The sequence below is a fragment of the Microcaecilia unicolor genome, chromosome 14 (assembly GCF_901765095.1).
Source record: "Microcaecilia unicolor chromosome 14, aMicUni1.1, whole genome shotgun sequence".
Classification (NCBI taxonomy): domain Eukaryota; kingdom Metazoa; phylum Chordata; class Amphibia; order Gymnophiona; family Siphonopidae; genus Microcaecilia; species Microcaecilia unicolor.
In genome coordinates this window covers 37,169,307-37,191,678 of record NC_044044.1, presented here as the reverse complement: position 1 = coordinate 37,191,678, position 22,372 = coordinate 37,169,307, and the positions used below count along the sequence as shown (strand labels likewise).

At 48.8% G+C, this 22,372-nt stretch overlaps 1 protein-coding gene across 1 annotated transcript in view; it reads right to left on the bottom strand.

Annotated features, from left to right (window-relative positions):
* The window catches only part of RORC (RAR related orphan receptor C), a 36,910-nt gene that overhangs the window by 3,745 nt on the left and 10,793 nt on the right, over positions 1 to 22,372 (bottom strand). Inside the window, exons 2-9 of the mRNA XM_030187787.1 lie at positions 9,777 to 9,862; positions 7,780 to 7,921; positions 5,217 to 5,518; positions 4,262 to 5,129; positions 1,597 to 1,718; positions 1,283 to 1,415; positions 925 to 1,032; positions 547 to 657 (exon numbers count right to left, since the gene is read on the bottom strand). Coding sequence (XP_030043647.1) covers positions 547 to 657; positions 925 to 1,032; positions 1,283 to 1,415; positions 1,597 to 1,718; positions 4,262 to 5,129; positions 5,217 to 5,518; positions 7,780 to 7,921; positions 9,777 to 9,862 — 1,872 coding nt within the window. The remainder of the gene's footprint in view (positions 1 to 546; positions 658 to 924; positions 1,033 to 1,282; positions 1,416 to 1,596; positions 1,719 to 4,261; positions 5,130 to 5,216; positions 5,519 to 7,779; positions 7,922 to 9,776; positions 9,863 to 22,372) is intronic.

Here is a 22,372-nt window from a genome sequence, read left to right as displayed (position 1 = left end):
CAAAAAATAAATAAAGTAAGCAAATCAAATCAATTAATGTGAACGGGAAGGAAGAGAGGAGGGTAGGTGGAGGCGAGTGGTTACAAGTGGTTACGAGTCAAAAGCAATGTTAAAGAGGTGGGTTTTCAGTCTAGATTTAAAGGTGGCCAAGGATGGGGCAAGACGTAGGGGCTCAGGAAGTTTATTCCAGGCGTAGGGTGCAGCGAGACTTGCCCAAGATCACAAGGAGCAGCAGTGGGATTTGAACCGGCCACCTCTGGATCACAAGACCGGTGCTCTAACCACTAGGCCACTCCTCCAGCAGGGGGAGCATGCTGGACGGGGCTAGGATATGGAAGGGCAGATTAGATGATACTCTTCTGGCCTGCTGCTGCCCCTACACCCTGTTACCCTAGGCTGATATCTAGTCTTCCCAGTGGCAGGGACAGGCCTAACCCCTTCTCTGAACCCAGACACATGTACTAATGCTGCTCAGTCTCAGTGCTGTCTGTGCCTCCCCACTCCACCCCAGGAGCCCCAAGAGTCCACATGAGGGCAGCCTCTTACTGGCGTTCATGAGCAGGAGAGCCGAGAAGAGTGCAATTTCCTGCTCCGTGAGTTGGACCTCCGACAGAGCCTGGGAGAAGCTGAAGATGGAGCTGATGAGGTCACCGCAACCTGGTGAAAGAAACCAGCAAACTCAGGAGATCAGACAGCAACACAGCAGGGGTGGGGGGATGACAGAATATCACAATTCATGTGATCCGAGATTAGCAAGGGGTGAGGAGAGGGATAAAATCCCAATGCAGCTCAGGAGAGACAGGCAGAGATCAATGGACACCAGAAATATCTGAAGAGTATCCTCATGCCCTCCCCCCCCCCCCAACCTGCTAATATCCCCTCCCCCCACCATGTCCTGTACCTCTCTATAAGAAGGTGCCATACCGAGGGAGTGGAAGATCTCAGGACCAGCGTATTTCCCCTCAAAGAACACGGTGTTATTCTCACAGTTAAAAGCTCGGCACATCCTCACCAGAATCACTTCCATGGCTCCTGGAAAGTGAGAGAAAATGATAAAGGTGGAGACCTGAACTATCTGGGGAGATTCCGGCTGCTCCCTCCTCAGCCCCTACTGCAGGGAAGAGAAGATGGGCAAGTCTCACATCCCTGGTGAGAAGCCCAATGGTTAGAGAATGAGAGAACTCAGGGTTCAAATCCCACTGTGGCCCCTTGTAACCCTCCATCTCCTCAGGTACAAATTAGGATGCTAAGCCCTCCTGTGACAGGGAAATCCCTCCTGTACCTGCTTTCAGAAGTACAATCTGATCATTCTGGCACAAGGTCATGAAGCCGTCCACTCTTTTGGCAAATTCCACTACATACTGAATAGCTTCAGTGATCCTCCAAGCACAACGTTCCCACATCTCCTCCATGGGCTAGAGAGAAGTGAAAAAAGCAACAACTCAGACCCGGATCCCCAAAATATCTTTCCACTTCCAGAATACAAGAGTATAACCCCCCCCCCCCTCTCCCTCCCTTTCCACCCAGTGCCCCCCATCCTCCATGTTTGCTCTTGGAACAAAAGAGCTGGTAGCGTCACTGCAGGTGGCCACTCACCTTCTGATGGTAGATTGCCACCTCCTCCCGGGTGAAGATGAGCCCTCTCAAGAGCTGCAGGTCTTCTACATGGAACTGGCAGGTCTCCTGATGTGACTTCCACACATTCTGGGTCAGGTTCTCTGCAGGGGACATGAAGACAGTGATTAGAACCCCACCATTGCACTGATGGACTGGCTCCCCGAAAATAAAACCATCTTTGGCCAATTGGCCCTCATAAGAACACCAGATCACCTCAGCTCCACCAAACAGCTGATCCAGGACTGGATTTACCGCATTGCATGCTGGGAGTTCTAGTTCCGACAACAAAGTAAACATCATACCACAGATCCAAAAGCAGGACTAGAGGGTGAAAGAGTCCAGTGAGATGGGTGAAATAGAGTAAGGAACAGAGGGGAGGCAATGCTGAGTGGAAGGAGTTATAAGAAACAAGAGCCTTCATTAGTCTGGGATATAGGTATTACGCAGGGGAGGGGAGGGAGGGGATGGCGTTACTCAAATGCAATGGTTCCCAAACCTGGTCCCTGGAGGCACCCCAGCCAGTCAAGCTTTCAGAGAGAGATTTGCATGCAGTGGAGGCAGTGCATGCAAATCTCTCTCATGAATATTCATTGTGGGTATCCTGGAAACCTGACTGGCCGAGGTGCCTCCAGGACCAGGCGTGGGAACCACTGCTGAAATGGGTAGCTTGAAGACTTTTTGTAATTAAGGAGTCCTTTTACAAAGGCATACTAGTGTTTTTATGTATTTATTATTACATTTGAACCCTGCACTTTCCCACTTAAAGCAGGTTCAATGCGGCTTACATAATAATATGGATTACAGAGTATTGATAGAGAAAATATAGGTTAATAATAGCAGAATAATAAAAGAGACAGGTAGGTAAAGATGAGGGAGGGTGAAGGGAGTAGGAGAGGAATGAGCAAGGGGTAGATGAGCATTGGAGGAGGGGTAGAGGGGGCAGGAGGGGGATGGGACAGGGAAACGTATAGGGAAATTAGGTGGGAGATATAGTCTGAGTCATTGTCGTTGTCTTCTGGATACGTGTTGGGTAGAAGGGATCCTAGGATTAGATTGGTTCATTTGGGTAGGCTTGCTTGAACAGATGGGTTTCTAGTGATTTCCACATGATTTTAGCATGCACTAAAAATAAATGCGCATATGGGCATCTCTAGCACGCGTTAATCGTTAGCGGTGCCTTTGTAAAAGATCCCTTTGTAAGGAATTTTGAGTAATAAGGAAAAGTTATGTCTTACCAGATAACTCTCTTTCCCTTAGTCCTATCAGACCAGTCCAGAACAATGGGTTGTGTCCGTATAACAGCAGATGGAGACAGGGAATGAAAATAGCTCTCAAGTGACTTGCCTCTTAACGGTATCGTATTGCATAGAATGTTCAGTATTTTAAATAGTCAAGCAATAGTGCTCCAAATTTGCCTGGTGGCCAATATTGAAACTTTTGAGACCAAGGGGTTTATTTTCAAAGCACTTAGACTTACAAAGTTTCAAAGGTTTCTATGTAACTTTGTAAGTTTAAGTGCTTTGAAAATATACCTCTCAAATTTCTCAGTCCGGTCATCTGTACAATGTATGACTTGTTAGCCAAGATTTCACCTGTATTCGATCCCTGTATGCACTGATATATTTTTGTAATAACATTTTTTTTTCACTCTCTAACAGACAATACCTAGTGCCCTGAAACAGCTGAAATAAATCGGAACATGCTCATGAAATGCAGTCTCACTTCCAAAAGATACATTGATGGTCCGGTGGGGGGAAGGAGTGGTAAGGATCTCAGAGACCCTGAGATTTACCTCGGCTCCAGAGAACAGCTGCCCTTTTTTCTTAATCAGGAGCTTATGCAAGTGAAGGTACCCCCAACTCAACTGAAACCTAGGCATTAAACTGGGTCAAGAGAACAAGCTCAGGAGGGCACCCTCCAATTTGACTGAAACACAACTCAGAAGATGGTTCAGGAGAACAAACCGGATAGGCATCCTCAACTTGACTGAAGCACAGCTGAGAAGCTGGGTCAGCAGAAGAAGAAGAAGGCAAGCAGGTACCCCCAACTCAACTGAAACACAGTTGATAAACTGGTTCAGGAGAATAAGCCAAATAGGCCACCCCAACTCGACAAACACAGCTAAGAAGCTAGTTCTGGAGAACAAGCCAAACAGGCACTCCCAACTCAACTGAAACATAGCTGAGACAAGTCAAACAGGCCACCCCAAGTCAACTGAGACTCTGCATAAAACTGTCTCAGGAGCACAGAACCCCAAAAGGGTAGTTAAACCTGAGCTGAAACTAGTTAGAAACCAGATCAAGAGAAGGTCTGTTAGCCTGTCATCCATCCGCTTGGGAGACAGAGAAATACTGAATATTCTATGTTGCATGATACGCTTATGGGGCGAATCACTTGAGAATTGTTTTCATTCTCTGTCTCCATCTATTGGTGGATGGGCACAACCCATTGGTCTGAATTGGTCTGATAGAATGCTATGGAAAAAGAATTTTCCTAAAATGAACCAACTTCCCTCCCAGGACTAAAGCAGCCTGATTTATGGATCTGAAGTGAGGTGGCGACTTTAGGCCCCGAGGCTGCATAAGTGTCCAGGGTGCAGACAGGCTGCTGTTCAGTCTGACATTTCAGAGCCTTTGACACTCACCAATCTCGGTCATGCATGGGTCTGCAGACTCCAGGAAGGTGTGGTGGTTCATGTCAGGACATGGGTTCTGCTGTTCTGACCCTCTACAGGCAGAGTGCCTCCTGATCCTACCCATGTCCCACTGTGGATGCTCTGGGGATGGCTGCATTTCCACTGGATAGGTCCTGTCTCCGCACACCTCTGCTTCACTTCTCAGGTTGTATTCTGGTGCAAAGCTGTTGTCCAGCTCCTCCTTGTTCCGCAGGCTCTGACCTCTGTTGAGTCCATTGCAGTAGCCGACAGCATGGGTGTCACCTAGGGACCAACTTAGTCTTGCCTGCCTGCTCAGCAGGACCACAGAGCAGGGAGAGGCCTCCAAAAGCCCTGCAGAGGAAGCTAGTCTCAGTGATCTATTGTCCAGATCTGAGGAATTATCCAGTCTTTCCACCTCGGTGTACTGCTGCTGCCTATGACTGTGCAACTCTGTGTACCTCTGCCGTTGCCTGTGACTGTGTAGCCCCTCTTCATGCTGCTGCTGCCTGTGATTGAACAGCTCTGTATCATGATGCCTATGACTGCGTATGTTTTCATGCTGCTGCCTGTGACTATGCGACTCTGCATGTTGCTGCCTGTGACTGTGTTCCACCTCTACATGCTGCTGTTCTTGCTGCTGCTGCTGCCTGTGACTGCGTGACTCTGCATGTTGCTGCCTGTGACTGTGTTCCACCTCTACATGCTGCTGTTCTTGCTGCTGCTGCTGCCTGTGACTGCGTGACTCTGCATGTTGCTGCCTGTGACTGTGTTCCACCTCTACATGCTGCTGTTCTTGCTGCTGCTGCTGCCTGTGACTGCGTGACTCTGCATGTTGCTGCCTGTGACTGTGTTCCACCTCTACATGCTGCTGTTCTTGCTGCTGCTGCTGCTGCTGCCTGTGACTGCGTGACTCTGCATGTTGCTGCCTGTGACTGTGTTCCACCTCTACATGCTGCTGCTGCCTGTGACTGCGTGACTCTGTGTGCCGTTGCCTGTGACTGCTTGCCACCTCTCCATGCTGCTGTTCCTGCTGCTGCTGCCTGTGACTGAAAGATTCTGTATCATGATGGCTGTGATTGTGTGTGCCTTCATGGCGCTGTTGCCACCTGTGACTGTGTGACTCTGTACACCGCAGCCGCTGCCTGTGACTGTGTTCCTCTTCCTGCTGCTGTTGCTGCCTGTGCTTCTGCACCTCAGCAGACAGGCTGTCTCGCTGCTTTTTTGACATCCGCCCAAACTTTACAGCTGAAACACATTAATGAAAAGGTGCTTAACTAGAGAACTACAAAATGATTTTTCCTCTGTCCAGAAATGTAAAACTCTTTGGTGCTTAGTATCCAACCCCCACTGGTCCTGGTGTTTTTAAAACATTTGTTTTTAATAATGCATCTGAGCCCTGAACAATCTGTATCAGAAAGGGAGACATTTTAGCCAGTCCTGGTATGGAACATCCCAAAGCATTCAGAAATCAGTTCACTAGATACCAGAATGTATCAATATGGTGATCAGAAATCCAGGACCGGCCTGAAATCTCTATCTGGAACAGGGTAACTTGGCAGCTCTGTGCAAATTAGACTCAGATTTAGGGGAATTTAAAAAAAGGAGATGAAAAGCCAGGTAGAATTCAGTTTCTCAGAGTTCCTCCGGAAAAAATGAAATGGAAAAGGAGAACATTCAGAACTGGGCTTCCTGGTGGCTGTGTTAACAGTACCACATGTGTGTCTGTGTGCACGTGTATGTGCATTCATGAGTGAGAGTACCTGTACGTGTGTGAGTGTGCCTGTACATCTGTACGCATGTGGGAGATTGTACCTGTATGTCTGTGCATGAGTGTGAGTGTGCCTGTATGTCTGTGCATGCTTGTGAATAAGTGTACCTGTATGTTTGTGCATGAGTGTGAGTGTGCCTGTACGTCTGTGCATGCTTGTGAATAAGTGTACCTGTATGTCTGTGTGTGTGGGAGTGTGCCTGCACGTGTGTGAGTATGTCTGTGTGTGTGTGTGTGTGTGGGAGTGTGCCTGCACGTGTGTGAGTATGTCTGTGTGTGTGTGAGTAAGTGAGTATACCTGTATGTCTGTGTGTGTGCATGAGTGTGAGTGTGCCTGCACGTCTGTGCATGCTTGTGAATAAGTGTACCTTTATGTCTGTGCAAGTTTGTGTGCATGCGTGTGAGTGAATTTACCTGTATATCTGTGCACGTGTGTGTGTATCTGTACGTCTGTGTGTGTATGTGAGGGTTCCTGTACATCTGTGCATGTGTGTGTGTGTACTTGTACATCTGTGCACATGAGTGAATGTGCCTGTATGACTGTGCATAACTTCCTATTTCCGCAAGGGCGGAACACAGTGAGGGAAGGCCGGCCGACGAGGCGATTTTTCTTCTTTTACAGGCAGACGCGAGGCACCGCTCCGCTGCTTCGTAGATTTTTTTTAAAGGCTGGGTCACAGTGCCGGGTGGCAGGAGAAGAGGGTCGTCGGCACGGAGCTGGTAGGCAGGTAGGGACTGGGTCGGGGAGGGGACCTACAAAAAAAGGTGCTGGTACACCGTACTGGCGCGTACCGGCACAAAAAAACCACTGACTAGATCAAACATGAGCAATAATTAGACTATCATTGTACTGTGTGTACAGTAAAGACAGTTTCTATCTCCCCATTCTATGGGTTTCCTGTCCACTTGATACCATCTCCTTGCACAGTATACAGTGCCCTAATCACTTCCTCTCTAGGCATGCTGAGACCCAGGCAGGCGCAAGTACACACACACACACACAGACCTCGAGTGGTTACATTTCTAACTGGTGTGGTCAGATTTCTACAGCACACTCTTCACAATGACCCATATTTTGTAGGGCACGAGCAGGCCCCTGAGCTCCTGCCTGCTCACCCCCTACCAACCACCACCTCCTGGCAGCCCTAGGCAGGGCTGTGGTAGAGGTGGAGAATCTCTGGACCCATCTGATCTGACAAGCCAGTTTATCAGTGTAACCCTCTAAACCTGTAATCTGAAGAAAGTGAGAGGAACAAGGAATCTCTGGCAGAGAATAAGACACACAGACTGGAAGGTGCTGTTAGTAGTGCTGCAGACTATTAAGGCCTGTTTGGAGAAGGAAAAACACAGCTTTGTTTTCCTCCGCTGGGTTGGCCCTGCAGTAGCTTCAATTGCAAAAGCCTTAGAGGGTAGTATTGTCCCAGACAGCCTAATCTATGCAGCCATGGACAGTGACACCTTATTCAATAGGCACCAAACGTTTGAAAAAAATTATGCACATGATGTGTGAAAATCCAAAAGCATGCACCTAAGATCAAACCATGCCCAGATCCATCCCCAGGAATGTGTCTGCTTCCTATGAATAATGTATGTAGCATTACCCTATTCTTCCACCGTGTAATGTCTGCCCAATTTTACAATGAGAGATTTCTCTGCAAAGGCTTCGGCTTTTGAATGACCTTTGGAACACATTTCTGATATAGTTAAGCACACAATAACCGGTCCTGTGTTAGCTTACCCTCTCGAGACATTCCCAGTGCCAGACACTTCTGTAAGCGGCAGAACTGACAGCGGTTCCGGCTTGCCCTGTCAATTTGACAGCTCTGCTGACGGCTGCAAGAATAGCTGATATGACTCTGCTGACTCCTCCGAAAAAAGCCCTGAGGTGAAGGCAAAGGAACAGAGTGAGGTGCTGGGCACCGACAGGGACAAAAGAATGAGGTGAGGTGTCGGGCACCGAAAGGGGCAAGGGAATGAGGTGAGGTGCCAGGCATTGACAGAGACAAGGGAACGAGGTGATGTGTCAGGCACCAACAGGGACAAGGGAACGAGGTGAGGTGTCGGGCATTGACAGAGACAAGGGAACGAGGTGAGGTGTCGGGCACCGACAGGGACAAGGGAACGAGGTGAGGTGTCAGGCATTGACAGAGACAAGGGAACGAGGTGATGTGTCAGGCACCAACAGGGACAAGGGAACGAGGTGAGGTGTCGGGCATTGACAGAGACAAGGGAAACGAGGTGAGGTGTAGGGCACCGACAGGGACAAGGGAACGAGGTGAGGTGTCGGGCACCGACAGGGACAAGGGAACGAGGTGAGGTGTCGGGCATTGACAGGGACAAGGGGACGAGGTGAGGTGTTGGGCTCTAACAGGGACAAGGGAACGAGGTGAGGTGCCGGGCACTGACAGGGACAAAAGAATGAGGTGAGGTGTCGGGCACCGACAGGGACAAGGGGAAGGGGTGAGGTGTCAGGCACCGACAGGGACAAAGGAACGAGGTGAGGTGTCAGGCACCGACAGGGACAAGGGAACGAGGTGAGGTGTCAGGCACCGACAGGGACAAAGGAACGAGGTGAGGTGTCAGGCACCGACAGGGACAAGGGAACGAGGTGAGGTGTCGGGCATTGACAGAGACAAGGGAACGAGGTGGCGTGTCAGGCACCGACAGGGACAAGGGGGGAGGTGAGGTGCCAGGCATTGACAGGGACAAGGGGACGGAGTGAGGTGCCGGGCATTGACAGGGACAAGGGGATGAGGTGAGGTGTTGGGCACCGACAGGGACAAGGGGAAGGGGTGAGGTGTCAGGCACCGACAGGGACAAAGGAACGAGGTGAGGTGTCAGGCACCGACAGGGACAAAGGAACGAGGTGAGGTGTCAGGCACCGACAGGGACAAGGGAACGAGGTGAGGTGTCGGGCATTGACAGAGACAAGGGAACGAGGTGGCGTGTCAGGCACCGACAGGGACAAGGGGGGGAGGTGAGGTGCCAGGCATTGACAGGGACAAGGGGACGGAGTGAGGTGCCGGGCATTGACAGGGACAAGGGGATGAGGTGAGGTGTTGGGCACCGACAGGGACAAGGGGAAGGGGTGAGGTGTCAGGCACCGACAGGGACAAAGGAACGAGGTGAGGTGTCAGGCACCGACAGGGACAAAGGAACGAGGTGAGGTGTCAGGCACCGACAGGGACAAGGGAACGAGGTGAGGTGTCGGGCATTGACAGAGACAAGGGAACGAGGTGGCGTGTCAGGCACCGACAGGGACAAGGGGGGGAGGTGAGGTGCCAGGCATTGACAGGGACAAGGGGACGGAGTGAGGTGCCGGGCATTGACAGGGACAAGGGGATGAGGTGAGGTGTTGGGCACCGACAGGGACAAGGGGAAGGGGTGAGGTGTCAGGCACCGACAGGGACAAAGGAACGACGTGAGGTGTCAGGCACCGACAGGGACAAGGGGAGGAGGTGAGGTGCTGGGCACCGACAGGGACAAGGGGATGGGGTGAGGTGTCGGGCACCAACAGAGACAAGGGAACAGGTGAGGTGTCGGGCACCGACAGGGACAAGGGGAAGGGGTGAGATGTCGGGCACCGACAGGGACAAGGGAATGAGGTGAGGTGTCAGGCACTGACAGGGACAAGGGAACAGGTGAGGTGTCGGGCACCGAGAGGGACAAGGGGACGGGGTGAGGTGTCAGGCACCGACAGGGACAAGGGGATGGGGTGAGGTGTTGTCTTTTTACCTTGCAGCCTTCACAGGTGATGACCCCATAGTGAACTCCTGATGACTTGTCTCCACAAATTTTACATGGAATCACTTCAATTTGAGCTGAGAGAATATAAATGTAAAAATATAATAATTAGAACAGATTTAATTGATGCCAGAGGTGGGAAGGTCAGAGGAAACATGAAGGAACAGGTTTTTCTTGAGAGGGTGCTGGATGCCTGTGAGAGGGAAGGTGGTATTAGTGTGGGAACCAACTGCTCAATTCCCTGCATGGTAAAAGCCCAAGAAGCAAGAGCTGGATTGGGAATGAAATCCTGCAGACTGACCCACTTGTGCAACTGGCTTGTGGGGACTTCCAGGTGGCTCAGTCACTGCTCAGATCCTTGGTGGGGACCCCTGAGATATGAAACTCAGGGCTGTTTTGCTCTGTGCTACAGTTCAGTAAATCTGAGGGACTGAGATCTCAGCCCACGAGGGAGACTCACGCCTGTCACGTAGAAGCGGAGCTAGGTGGGTCCCAGGGGAGCATTTATTTTTCACGCCATCTGTCAAGTTTGTTGGGTGGACTGTACAGGTCTTTTTCTGCCGTTGCTTGCTATGTTACTATGTTTAAAATATGCACCGGCGCCATCGGCAGGTCCACACTCCGCTCCCCTTGCGCCCTCAACCTGGCTACACTTCTGCTGTCACGGTTTTCACAATGCCAACCCTAACCCCCCCACACAGAGCAATCTCATCAGCCTTCGTCCCTTTGCAATGTAATCGGCTTCCACCACCAGGGGGCACTAAGAGACTGCTAGTCCCTTCCTTAGCCTTATTCTTATGAGACAAAGCACAAGGATAGAAGAGTCTCTCCACCCCACCCCCCTCAAATCCATCTTTGCTCTCACACTCACTGTGGACATGGCTGGGATGATGATGGCCCCGTGGGGATGTCTCTGTCCATGCCTTGCACTTGCTCTCCTCCCTTGCTTTGGGCGTCTCATCCTTGGTCGGCTGATCAGGCTAAGCTAGTGCAGGGATTTGTGGTTCTTGATTTTTTCTTTTTTAAGGGAAACTGAAATACAGTGTTACGCAGGGGGCTAGATCAACTAGTATTGATCTGGGAACCCCCAGTCTAGATTCTAGAAGCTATGGGCCTGACAGTCAACATCTAATAAGGACCTAAAATGTGTCCCCTGTTTCGGCTGAAAACTCACTTACATTTAGGATCCTATAAGTTATGGTCTTAAATGTAGGTCTCATTTAGGCGCCTAGTGTGAAAAATTCTGCACCAAGCTCCTAACTATTTTCTCTGACCTAAATCTGCCTCTGAGGGGATCACATTTCGGTAAGTTCTCAAAACGGCCACTTAAGGAGTGGAAGAGTGGCCTAGTGGTTGGGTTGGTGGACTTTGGTCCTGGGGAACTGAAGAACTGAGTGCGATTCCCACTTCAGGCAGCTCCTTGTGACTGGGCAAGTCACTTAACCCTCCATTGCCCCATGTAAGCCGCATTGAGCCTGCCATGAGTGGGAAAGCGCAGGGTACAAATGTAACAAAAATAAAATAGATACTATTGGAGATTCTACATGGAATGTTGCTACTATTGGAGATTCTACACGGAATGTTGCTGCTATTGGAGATTCTATATGGAATGTTGCTATTCCACTAGCAACATTCCATGTAGAAGGCTGCGCAGGCTTCTGTTTCTGTGAGTCTGGCACGTACGTGCAGGACGTCAGACTCACAGAAGCAGAAGCCTGCGCGGCCATATTGGTGATCTGCAAGGGCCGACTTCTACATGGAATGTTGCTAGTGGGACTCTGGGCAAGTCACTTAACCCTCCATTGCCCCATGTAAGCCGCATTGAGCCTGCCATGAGTGGGAAAGCGCAGGGTACAAATGTAACAAAAATAAAATAGATACTATTGGAGATTCTACATGGAATGTTGCTACTATTGGAGATTCTACACGGAATGTTGCTGCTATTGGAGATTCTATATGGAATGTTGCTATTCCACTAGCAACATTCCATGTAGAAGACTCCGCAGGCTTCTGTTTCTGTGAGTCTGACAATCAGAAGCCTGCGCAGCCACATTGGTGATCTGCAAGGGCCGACTTCTACATGGAATGTTGCTAGTGGAATAGCAACATTCCATGTAGAATCTCAAATAGTAGCAACAGTGGAGGAGTGGCCTAGTGGTTAGGGTGGTGGACTTTGGTCCTGGGGAACTGAGGAACTGAGTTTGATTCCCACTTCAGGCACAGGCAGCTCCTTGTGACTCTGGGCAAGTCACTTGACCCTCCATTGCCCCATGTAAGCCACATTGAGCCTGCCATGAGTGGGAAAGCGCAGGGTACAAATGTAACAAACAACAAAAAAAAGGTGCCTAAGCTCTCCCAGTGAGGAGTCTGGACCCTCTGAATACGGACTGGCCTTAGATTTGCAGTGTGTGTGACAATGTTTCCTGGAGCAATGAAGACAACTTCTCAACTTGTGCAGTCCCTGAGCTTTGGAGGCAGATGGGAAGCCAAGCGAGATAAGAGGCTTCCCCTGCTCAAATCAATTTGTACTCAAAAATAAAAGCTGTAAAACCACAGAAAATGGTCTGAGAAGGATCTGAATAGGCAGCCCCCTGCCTCCCTCCCTGCCATACAGACCCTCAAACAGCCAGCACCAACTGGACAGCAAAGCCCAGAACCTGATCCAGTTTGAGTGGAAGGCAAGACCAGGACAGAGTTCAAAAAATTCTTCTAGACCACTCTCTCTGCTAATCTAGACAGCTTACAATAAATACATCAAACAAATACCAATCGAAAAAACACAATATGAAAACATAGGAAATAAGTTATAATCTCATAAGAAAACAATAACTGTCCACCTCTATGGTTCAAAAAATTGTGGAGAGGCATGGTTTCAAATATTTACAGAACAACGAGGGGCTGGAAGGAATTGAATCTGGTAAAGAACTGGTCCTCGGTCTCGCGTCCAGTCACAAGTGAAAAGAGACAACCAGCCAGTGGTGGAAAATCCTGCCCAAGCAGCTCCAGATCTTTTGAGGTGGGCTACATTGCCACCCTCTGAGACCCCTTGTGTGACTGTGCCCTCTGGGACCCTAAGCTGCCATATCTGCCTCTAACCCAGCTGACACCTCTCCCTGCAGTAGCCACATCTACCCACCCACTTTCCTGGCCTCAGCAAGGTGCTAAAAAATGAAATGAACCCATAGAAACCAGCTTGACGTTGACTCTGCTGACATAAAGAAGGTGGGAAAAGTTTCAGGCTGAGTCAGCAGCTGTAACCTGCAGTCGGAGGAAGAAGCGCGATATTACTCAAGAAAAAAAGACAACAATATCTGCCGGTAATACAGGCTTTCAAGTTCTGAATCCTGCCAGTAACGTGAACTCCTTGTAAAGGTCAGTAGGATCTCAGACAGCAGAAACTTCTCCCACCTACCCCCTCCAAAATCACTGCATAGATCCCCACAGAGGACTCCAACCTAATCAGATCTCTCACAGCAACCTTACCCCACCCAATCACTGCTCAGATCCCCACTGAGGACTCCATACCACCCAATCACTGGTCAGATCTCTGACAGGGACCTTACCCCACCCAATCACAGCTCAGATCCCCACTGAGGACTCCAACCTAATCAGATCTCTCACAGGAACCTTACCCCACCCAATCACTGCTCAGATCCCCACTGAGGACTCCATACCACCCAATCACTGGTCAGATCTCTGACAGGAACCTTACCCCACCCAATCACAGTTCAGATCCCCACTGAGGACTCCAACCTAATCAGATCTCTCACAGGAACCTTACCCCACCCAATCACTGCTCAGATCCCCACTGAGGACTCCATACCACCCAATCACTGGTCAGATCTCTGACAGGGACCTTACCCCACCCAATCACAGCTCAGATCCCCACTGAGGACTCCATACCACCCAATCACTGTTCAGATCTCTGACAGGAACCTTACCCCACCCAATCCTCACCGAGGACTCCATACCACCCAATCAGATCTCTGACAGGAACCTTACCCCACCCAATCACTGCTCAGTTCACCACTGAGGACTCCATACCACCCAATCACTGTTCAGATCTCTGACAGGAACCTTACCCCACCCAATCCTCACCGAGGACTCCATACCACCCAATCAGATCTCTGACAGGAACCTTACCCCACCCAATCACTGCTCAGTTCACCACTGAGGACTCCATACCACCCAATCACTGTTCAGATCTCTGACAGGGACCTTACCCCACCCAATCACTGCTCAGATCCCCACTGAGGACTCCATACCACCCAATCACTGTTCAGATCTCTGACAGGAACCTTACCCCACCCAATCACTGCTCAGATCCCCACTGAGGACTCCATACCACCCAATCACTGTTCAGATCTCTGACAGGGACTTTACCCCACCCAATCACTGCTCAGATCCCCACTGAGGACTCCATACCACCCAATCAGATCTCTGACAGGAACCTTACTCCACCCAATCACTGCTCAGATCCCCACTGAGGACTCCATACCACCCAATCACTGGTCAGATCTCTGACAGGAACCTTACCCCACCCAATCACTGCTCAGATCCCCACTGAGGACTCCATACCACCCAATCAGATCTCTGACAGGAACCTTACCCCACCTAATCACTGCTCAGATCCCCACTGAGTACTCCATACCACCCAATCACTGGTCAGATCTCTGACAGGAATCTTACCCCACCCAATCACTGATCAGTTCCTCACCGAGGACTCCATACCACCCAATCACTGTTCAGATCTCTGACAGGGACCTTACCCCACCCAATCACTGCTCAGATCCCCACTGAGGACTCCATACCACCCAATCACTGTTCAGATCTCTGACAGGAACCTTACCCCACCTAATCACTGCTCAGATCCCCACTGAGGACTCCATACCACCCAATCACTGTTCAGATCTCTGACAGTGACCTTATCCCACCCAATCACAGCTCAGATCCCCACTGAGGACTCCATACCACCCAATCACTGTTCAGATCTCTGACAGGAACCTTACCCCACCCAATCACTGCTCAGATCCCCACTGAGGACTCCATACCACCCAATCACTGGTCAGATCTCTGACAGGAATCTTACCCCACCCAATCACTGACCAGTTCCTCACCGAGGACTCCATACCACCCAATCACTGTTCAGATCTCTGACAGGAACCTTACCCCACCCAATCACTGCTCAGATCCCCACTGAGGACTCCATTCTACACAAACACTGTTCAGATCTCCAGCTGGAATTTCCTCCTCCCCCGTCCCTGCCTATCACTGCTCACATTTCCAGTAGGGACCTTATCCTACCCAGTTACTGTTCAGATCTCCAGCACAGTTCCCCTATCCCATCCATTTATTGCTCAGATCCCTGCCAGAGACTCTTTCTCACCCAATTGAGACCATCTTCAAAATCTGCACCTTGGTACACAAAATCATCTACGGCGTAGTACCAGGATACATGACAGACCTAATAGATCTACCAACCAGAAACAGAATCAGATCATCAAGATCATACCTAAACCTACATTATCCAAACTGTAAAAGACTAAAATACAAAACAACCCATGCATCCAACTTCTCTTTCATAAGAACACAACTATGGAACGGACTCCCAAACACAGTGAGAACAATCCATGACCACTTAAACTTCAGAAAATCACTCAAGACTTACCTATTCGAAAAAGCCTATTCCAACGATCCAACATAAAATCCCAGCACCCAGCGACACAACATAACTAATGATCACACTGCACAATTTATAATCTTCACCTCTTTCGACCCCTTGATACCTGATCCAAACCTACCTCATCAGATCACAATATAACTTTGTATCTGTTACCAACCGAATTGGTAACATACATTGAGCCTGTAAATAGGTGGGAAAATGTGGGGTACAAATGTAACACATAAATAAAATTCCATACCACCCAATCATTGCCCAGTCCCCTAGTGGGGGCTACATTCTGTCCAATGACTGCTCAGTTCCCCAGCTGGAACTCTATCCAACCCAATCACTGCTCAGATTCCCGGCCAGGACTCGATTCAGTCCAATGACTGCTCAGATTCCAAATAAGAACCCATTCCCCCATCCCACCCATCCGCTCCCTCTGGAATGACCTGTATTTGTAAAGAATGTTCTAGGATAACCAAGATAGCTGCAGGTCAAAATGCACAGGCTGTGCCAGGGCCACACGATTTATTGATTTGTATACCATGGAGACATTGAAAATGCAAAGGTAGCTCATGCATATTCAGTGTGCAAACCATGAAAAGCAAAGTGGGGTAAGTTTGAGAATTCTGCTGTGATGTGCATGGGAGAGTTATGGATCCCGTGCTTATTTCAGATGGCAGGCTGTAACATCCAGAGATTTAAACAAAAAATGTTCTGCCGTACAGTGGACTCGATAAAACAAAGTCATTTGTTTTCTGGTTAACACCTTTTCTCTCCCTGATGAAAACACAAGGCCTATAGTACTGAAGCAGGTCACACCTTCACCACATTAATCAGAGTCAGACACCAATGATTCAAAGAGACCTCCAGGCTCTCCCCCAGAGAAAGGAGACTCTCTATTTTGGGATGGAGGAAGGGGAAGGTGGAGGTGGTCTGTGTATCATCTCCCCCTGAAACTAAAGTGAGATGTAGCTGAGTGAGGTGAAGGTGGAGGTAGAGGGGCCGGGGAAGCAAAGGGAGGATCCACCTGTCAAGGCAGATCTGTCAGTTTGCACTTCTCAGGACCCTGTAAATCAAAGAGGGAACTTACAACTCTCTTTCACGTGAGCCAACACTAACCCTGAAAGGCGGCTTCTCCGAATATCAGCCCTTATCAGCTTCACATCATTTCAGCACACGAAACACCTGAGTTCTTCTCTTGATGCCATGGATGTTTGTAAACTTTGTGCAACGTGAAAGATAGTGTAGAATACCCCCCCCCCCCTGGACTTTTCCTAACACCATTCCAGGGCACAATGAAACCGTCCACCATCTATCTTCACTCTGAAGCTGCAAGATGGAGGAGTGGCCTAGTGGTTAGAGTGGTGGACTTTGGTCCTGGGGAACTGGGCTCGATTCCCACTGCAGCTCCTTGTGATTCTGGGCAAGTCACTTAACCCTCCATTGCCCCTGGTACAAAATAAGTACCTGAATATATAATATGTAAGACGCATTGAACCTGCTATGAGTGGGAAAGCGCGGGGTACAAATGTAATAAAAAATAAAAATAAAAAATAAAATTTCTTAATTCATATGATGAAACTCCAGGTAGAAAACTGACTGAGCTCAGGAGAAAATAAACCTCATTCCCTCTGTGCCACCAAGTGCCCCTTCCAGTCTCCTGTACGAGGAGCTTTGCCCCACTTTGGGGGGGGGGGAGGGGGTGACCTTCAGCTATTCAGTGTCCCATGCAGGAAAGCTCTGAGATAGGGGATGCCGGACCTCCACTGGCCCAAAAGAACAATTCAGGAAATTCTGCAGAAATGGAAAAAAAAAAAACTGTCTTCCGTTGCCACTATTTCCACTCAGCTGGATGAGATACAGGTTTCTTTACTGACTTTACTGATACAGGGTGATTAGTTTGAGCTGCAGGTGGGAGGTGGCTCGGTAGGGTCTATTTGTAGGGTCATTGGCGACTTCTTTATGACATTCCAAGCTGCCCTGAGTGGTCCCGGAGGTTGGTGGCATAAAAGTGTTAAATGAAATTATGCAAAATAAATACAGGAAAAATGACAACATAAAAGCAACACCAGTGAATAGTCCCCCAGGACTCCAGACCATGAAGCGCTCCAGAAGTAGGGAGGCTAGTGAGAGCCAGACCCAGTGAGTCCAGAGCAAGGGAGGCTAGTGAGAGCCAGACCCAGGGAGTCCAGAGCAAGGGAGGCTAGTGAGAGCCAGACCCAGGGAGTCCAGAGCAAGGGAGGCTAGTGAGATTTGGACCCAGGGAGCCCAGAGCAAAACAGGCTAGTGAGAGCCGGAGAGTCCAGAGAAGGGGCTAGCAACAGCCAGATCCAGAAAGCCTAAAGCAAGGAGGCTACTGAGAGCGGATATCAAGGAGCCAGTGAAAGTCAGGACACGTGGAGGAGGAGGAGGTAAGAGCCATTCCCCAAATAGCTGGTCCTGAGCCCAGGGAGCCCAGTGAGAGCTAGTCTTAAGGAGCTAGAAACAGGGAGCAGGCTGAGCTATGTACACAGCAAAAGGAAACCCTCAAACCCCACAATTATCAGCAAATATCTCACCACATAGAAGACAAGCAAGTTTGCTAAACTAGAAACTTTTCTTTCCGTCCTTTTATGAATCACAAACTCATATACAATATATACGACAGCTGTCTAATGCTATATCTCTTTCAGCATCTCTCTGCCCCCTGACTCTGGGATCCAGGCTCTGCTTTAATCCACCTCAGTGAAGGTTTGGATATACATCCGCAGTGGCTAACATTCTCTCCCCCCCCCCCCCCCCAACCCTTGTTCTTTGTGGCTGGAGACAGACTGGGGAAGACTCATGAGAAGTGATAAGTTGCCAAAACCCAAATAATGAGCCACACGTTCACCAAATCCAAACGTGGGCGAGAGGAAAGTGTGAGCAGAACTATCAATCACTCAACCAAAGTCAGATTCGATCGTGAGGTCCTGTTCACTACATCCATTTCACTTCAAGTGCATTCGCTAATGCGGAGCTCACAATCACCTCACCCACATTAAGGACGCTACCTGAAACGCAATCCATGTAAGGCACCCGCGAGGCAAAGACAGAGCTAAACACTCATTTTTATACTGGCAAACAGAACGTGCTCCGCAGTTCACAGTACTCAACAGTGATTTTTTTTAAATGCAAATAGCCTTGATCAGAGAAGGCTGGCAGGTGTATGAAATTCTATTAACAATACACAAAACAGAAGTACTTGAATATAACCCAAACCTCATTATACCTTTTGCTGGCACAAAGACTAACCCCTGATTCCTCTCCCTACCTTTTTAATCCCCCCAAAATGCAGGGTCATGCACTTGGGTCACAAAACTCCTAGGTGAAGTGCTTTAGTGTATGAAGGAAGAGCGGGACTTGGGGGTGATTGTGTCTGATGACCATAAAGCTTTCAAACAGGTAGAAATAGCGACGGTCAAAGCCAGAAGGATGACCAGCAGGAAAAAGGAGGTGATAGTGCCGTTGGATAAGTCTCTGATGAGGCCTCATTTGGAGTTCTGTATACAGTTCTGGAGACCGCACCTACGGAAAGATATAAACAGGATGGAGTCGGTCCAGAGGGCGGCTACGAAATTAGTAAGTGGTCTTGAATGCAAAAATGATAGGGACAGGCTCATGAACCTCAACATGTATACGTTGGAAGAGAGGAGGGAGACAGGAGACATGATAGAGACGTTTAAATATCTCAAGGGCATTTATGTACAGGAAGAGAGCCTTTTTGAAATGAAGGAGAGCTCTGGAATGAGGGGGCATATGACAAAGTTAAGAGGGAATAGGCTTAGGAGTAACCTAAGGAAGTATTATTTCACAGAAAGGGTGGTGGAGGTGTGGAATGGCCTCCCGGTGGAGGTGGTGGAGTCGAGGACTGTTCCAGAATTTATAAAGGCATGGGATAAGCATGTGGGATCGCTTAGGAACAGGAAGAATTAGGGGTGACAGAGGATGGGCAGACTGGATGGGTCAATATGGCCTTTATCTGCCGTCATGTTTCTATGTTTCTACTCCACCTCCCATATCTTTGAAACTTACATAAGTACATAAGTAAAGCCACACTGGGAAAAGACCAAGGGTCCATCGAGCCCAGCATCCTGTCCACGACAGCGGCCAATCCAGGCCAAGGGCACCTGGCAAGCTTCCCAAACGTACAAACATTCTATACATGTTATTCCTGGAATTGTGGATTTTTCCCAAGTCCGTTTAGTAGTGGTTTATGGACTTGTCCTTTAGGAAACCGTCTAACCCCCTTTTAAACTCTGCCAAGCTAACCGCCTTCACCACGTTCTCCGGCAATGAATTCCAGAGTTTAATTACACGTTGGGTGAAAAAAAATTTTCTCCGATTTGTTTTAAATTTACTACACTGTAGTTTCATCGCATGCCCCCTAGTCCTAGTATTTTTGGAAAGCGTGAACAGACGCTTCACATCCACCTGTTCCACTCCACTCATTATTTTATACACTTCTATCATGTCTCCCCTCAGCCGTCTCTTCTCCAAGCTGAAAAGCCCTAGCCTCCTTAGTCTTTCTTCATAGGGAAGTCGCCCCATCCACGCTATCATTTTAGTCGCCCTTCGCTGCACCTTTTCCAATTCTACTATATCTTTCTTGAGATGTGGCGACCAGAATTATTATTATTATTAGCATTTGTATAGTGCTACCAGACGCATGCAGCGCTGAACACCTGATACAAAGAGAATTGAACACAATACTCAACCACTAGGCTACTCCTGTACTCCATAGGTTACTGCTGGCTATGGAAAAAAGATTCTTCTTTAAATCTCTCTCTTCCACGGACAATCATATTACATTTCTCTGTCTAATGAACGCAACCTGGTTCTTATGGTTCATCATCATTTTTAACCAGTCTAAGTTTAGTCAATCAGAGAGACTCCACTACTGATTTTTCACTTTTCATCCTTCTTCTGAAGTTGTGGCCTCGGTACCAGCCAGGTTACCTTCATGGCTTGCGGTGTCACTAGTTCATACTTCACAAGTTTGCAACTGTACTCTGTGTATGTCCCATGTTTCTGCCTCCGCCACCTGCCCTTGGAGGTGGTTCCATGCCCCCCCCCCCTTTCCATAAAGAAATATTTCCTGAGGTTGATGCTGGGTTGACCCACCTGGAGCCTCCTCATGTAACCTCCTGTTTTAGAAGACATTTTTCACTGAAGAAGGTTTTTTTTTTTTGTTACATTTGTACCCCGCACTTTCCCACTCATGGCAGGCTCAATGTGGCAGGCAATGGAGGGTTAAGTGACTTGCCCAGAGTCACAAGGAGCTGCCTGTGCCAGGAATCGAACTCAGGTCCTCAGTTCCCCAGGACCAAAGTCCACCACCCTAACCACTAGGCCACTCCTCCTCATGCATTAGATACACGTTGAGATATTGAAATGTCTCCTTCTTTGAGTTTTATTGGGCATTGTCTATCCTCGGCTTGTGCAATTTTGGCGATATATCTATCTTGTTTTATAAATAAACATAAACATATCTTCCTATCTCTTCAAAGAAATACACTGCCACAGATGAGGCTTGGGTCGCATGGGGCAGTGCCTCCCCTCCCCCAATGGTTCAGGTGCTGGTGTTGGATTGGCTCTTCTTCGCTATTACTAGAGTGGCTTGCCTACTCTTTGCCCCCTTATCTTCCAGGACTTTTGGCGGTCTTCCTCCAATCCGATTCCGCTCTCCCAGGACAAATACTGTATGTACCTTATCCATATACACGCATGTATCTGCCTATCTAGCCATCTGCATGTACAGCTATACATATGCATTCATATTTCGGTTTTCAATAATTTAAAATAGCTAAAAATAAATGAAGGAAAACGAGTAGAGGGGCCTGTAATTTTCTGTACAGATACGATACGATGAGTGTACAAGTTCATACACCTCTCCCCGGCCCAGTAGAAAAGCGAGGAAAATAACGTGGGCGAGGAGAGACAGTGGTGAAGGAATGGAAAGCGACAGCTCGGCAGCCACGTTTGCTGCGGAAGTGCTGCACACGTGTACGAGCGTATTATTTGGGGGAAATGTTCCAGAGCAGAGTAAGAGGTGACGTAAATCTCACATGATGTGGTTCCAACGCCACCTCTAACACGCAATTGACTCAACAGAGTGGAGGAGTAGCCTAATGGGTAGAGTGAAGGGCCCAAGTTCAAATCCCACGGCAGCAACGTGTGGCTTTGGGCAAGTCACTTAAACCCTGCACACCTCAGGCGAACGCAATGGCAAACCACTGCTGTATCGTGCCAAGGAAACCATGAGGGGGTCACCAGGAGTCAACTGGATCTGGAGTGACTCCACATGAAGCCACCCAAGAAGCAGGGGCTCACTACAGGGCTTGTGACTTTCTGACTTACAGTAACAATTTGAGACAATCATGGGGCCAACCCTGTGGCTGGTGCTGCTGGGAATCCAAGCTCAGAGCCCGGGGAAGCTTAGGCACTGAGTTCCTGGGTTCCTGGCTGCAGGGGCCTGATAAAGTCTTAAGCTCCTGGAATAGTTTAAAAGTTCTGTTTCAGCACTTTGATCATAAGGTCACTGATGCACTGCTTTAAGAGCTAGATAAGAAATGTGTTAAGTTAGTGCAAGAGCCTCCCACAATACAGAAAATGAAACCAATAAAATGATATCAATTTCAAGAATGTTACTGGAACTGTCTGCCATCTGGAATAAGGGGAACAACAGATTATTTGAAATTTCGGTGTTGTCTAAACATTTTTAGGAAATATTTAACCACTTAATCTGGATACTCTGCTTTGTGTGATGAGCAGGGGCAGGGCAGACCTGGAGGGGAGATCTTTGGGAAAAGGTGCCCAAAGGCCAGACATTTCCCAGAGGACTTGAGGGACTACAACTCCCAGTTTCCCCGGGGTAGAGCCAGACATTTCCCAGAGGACT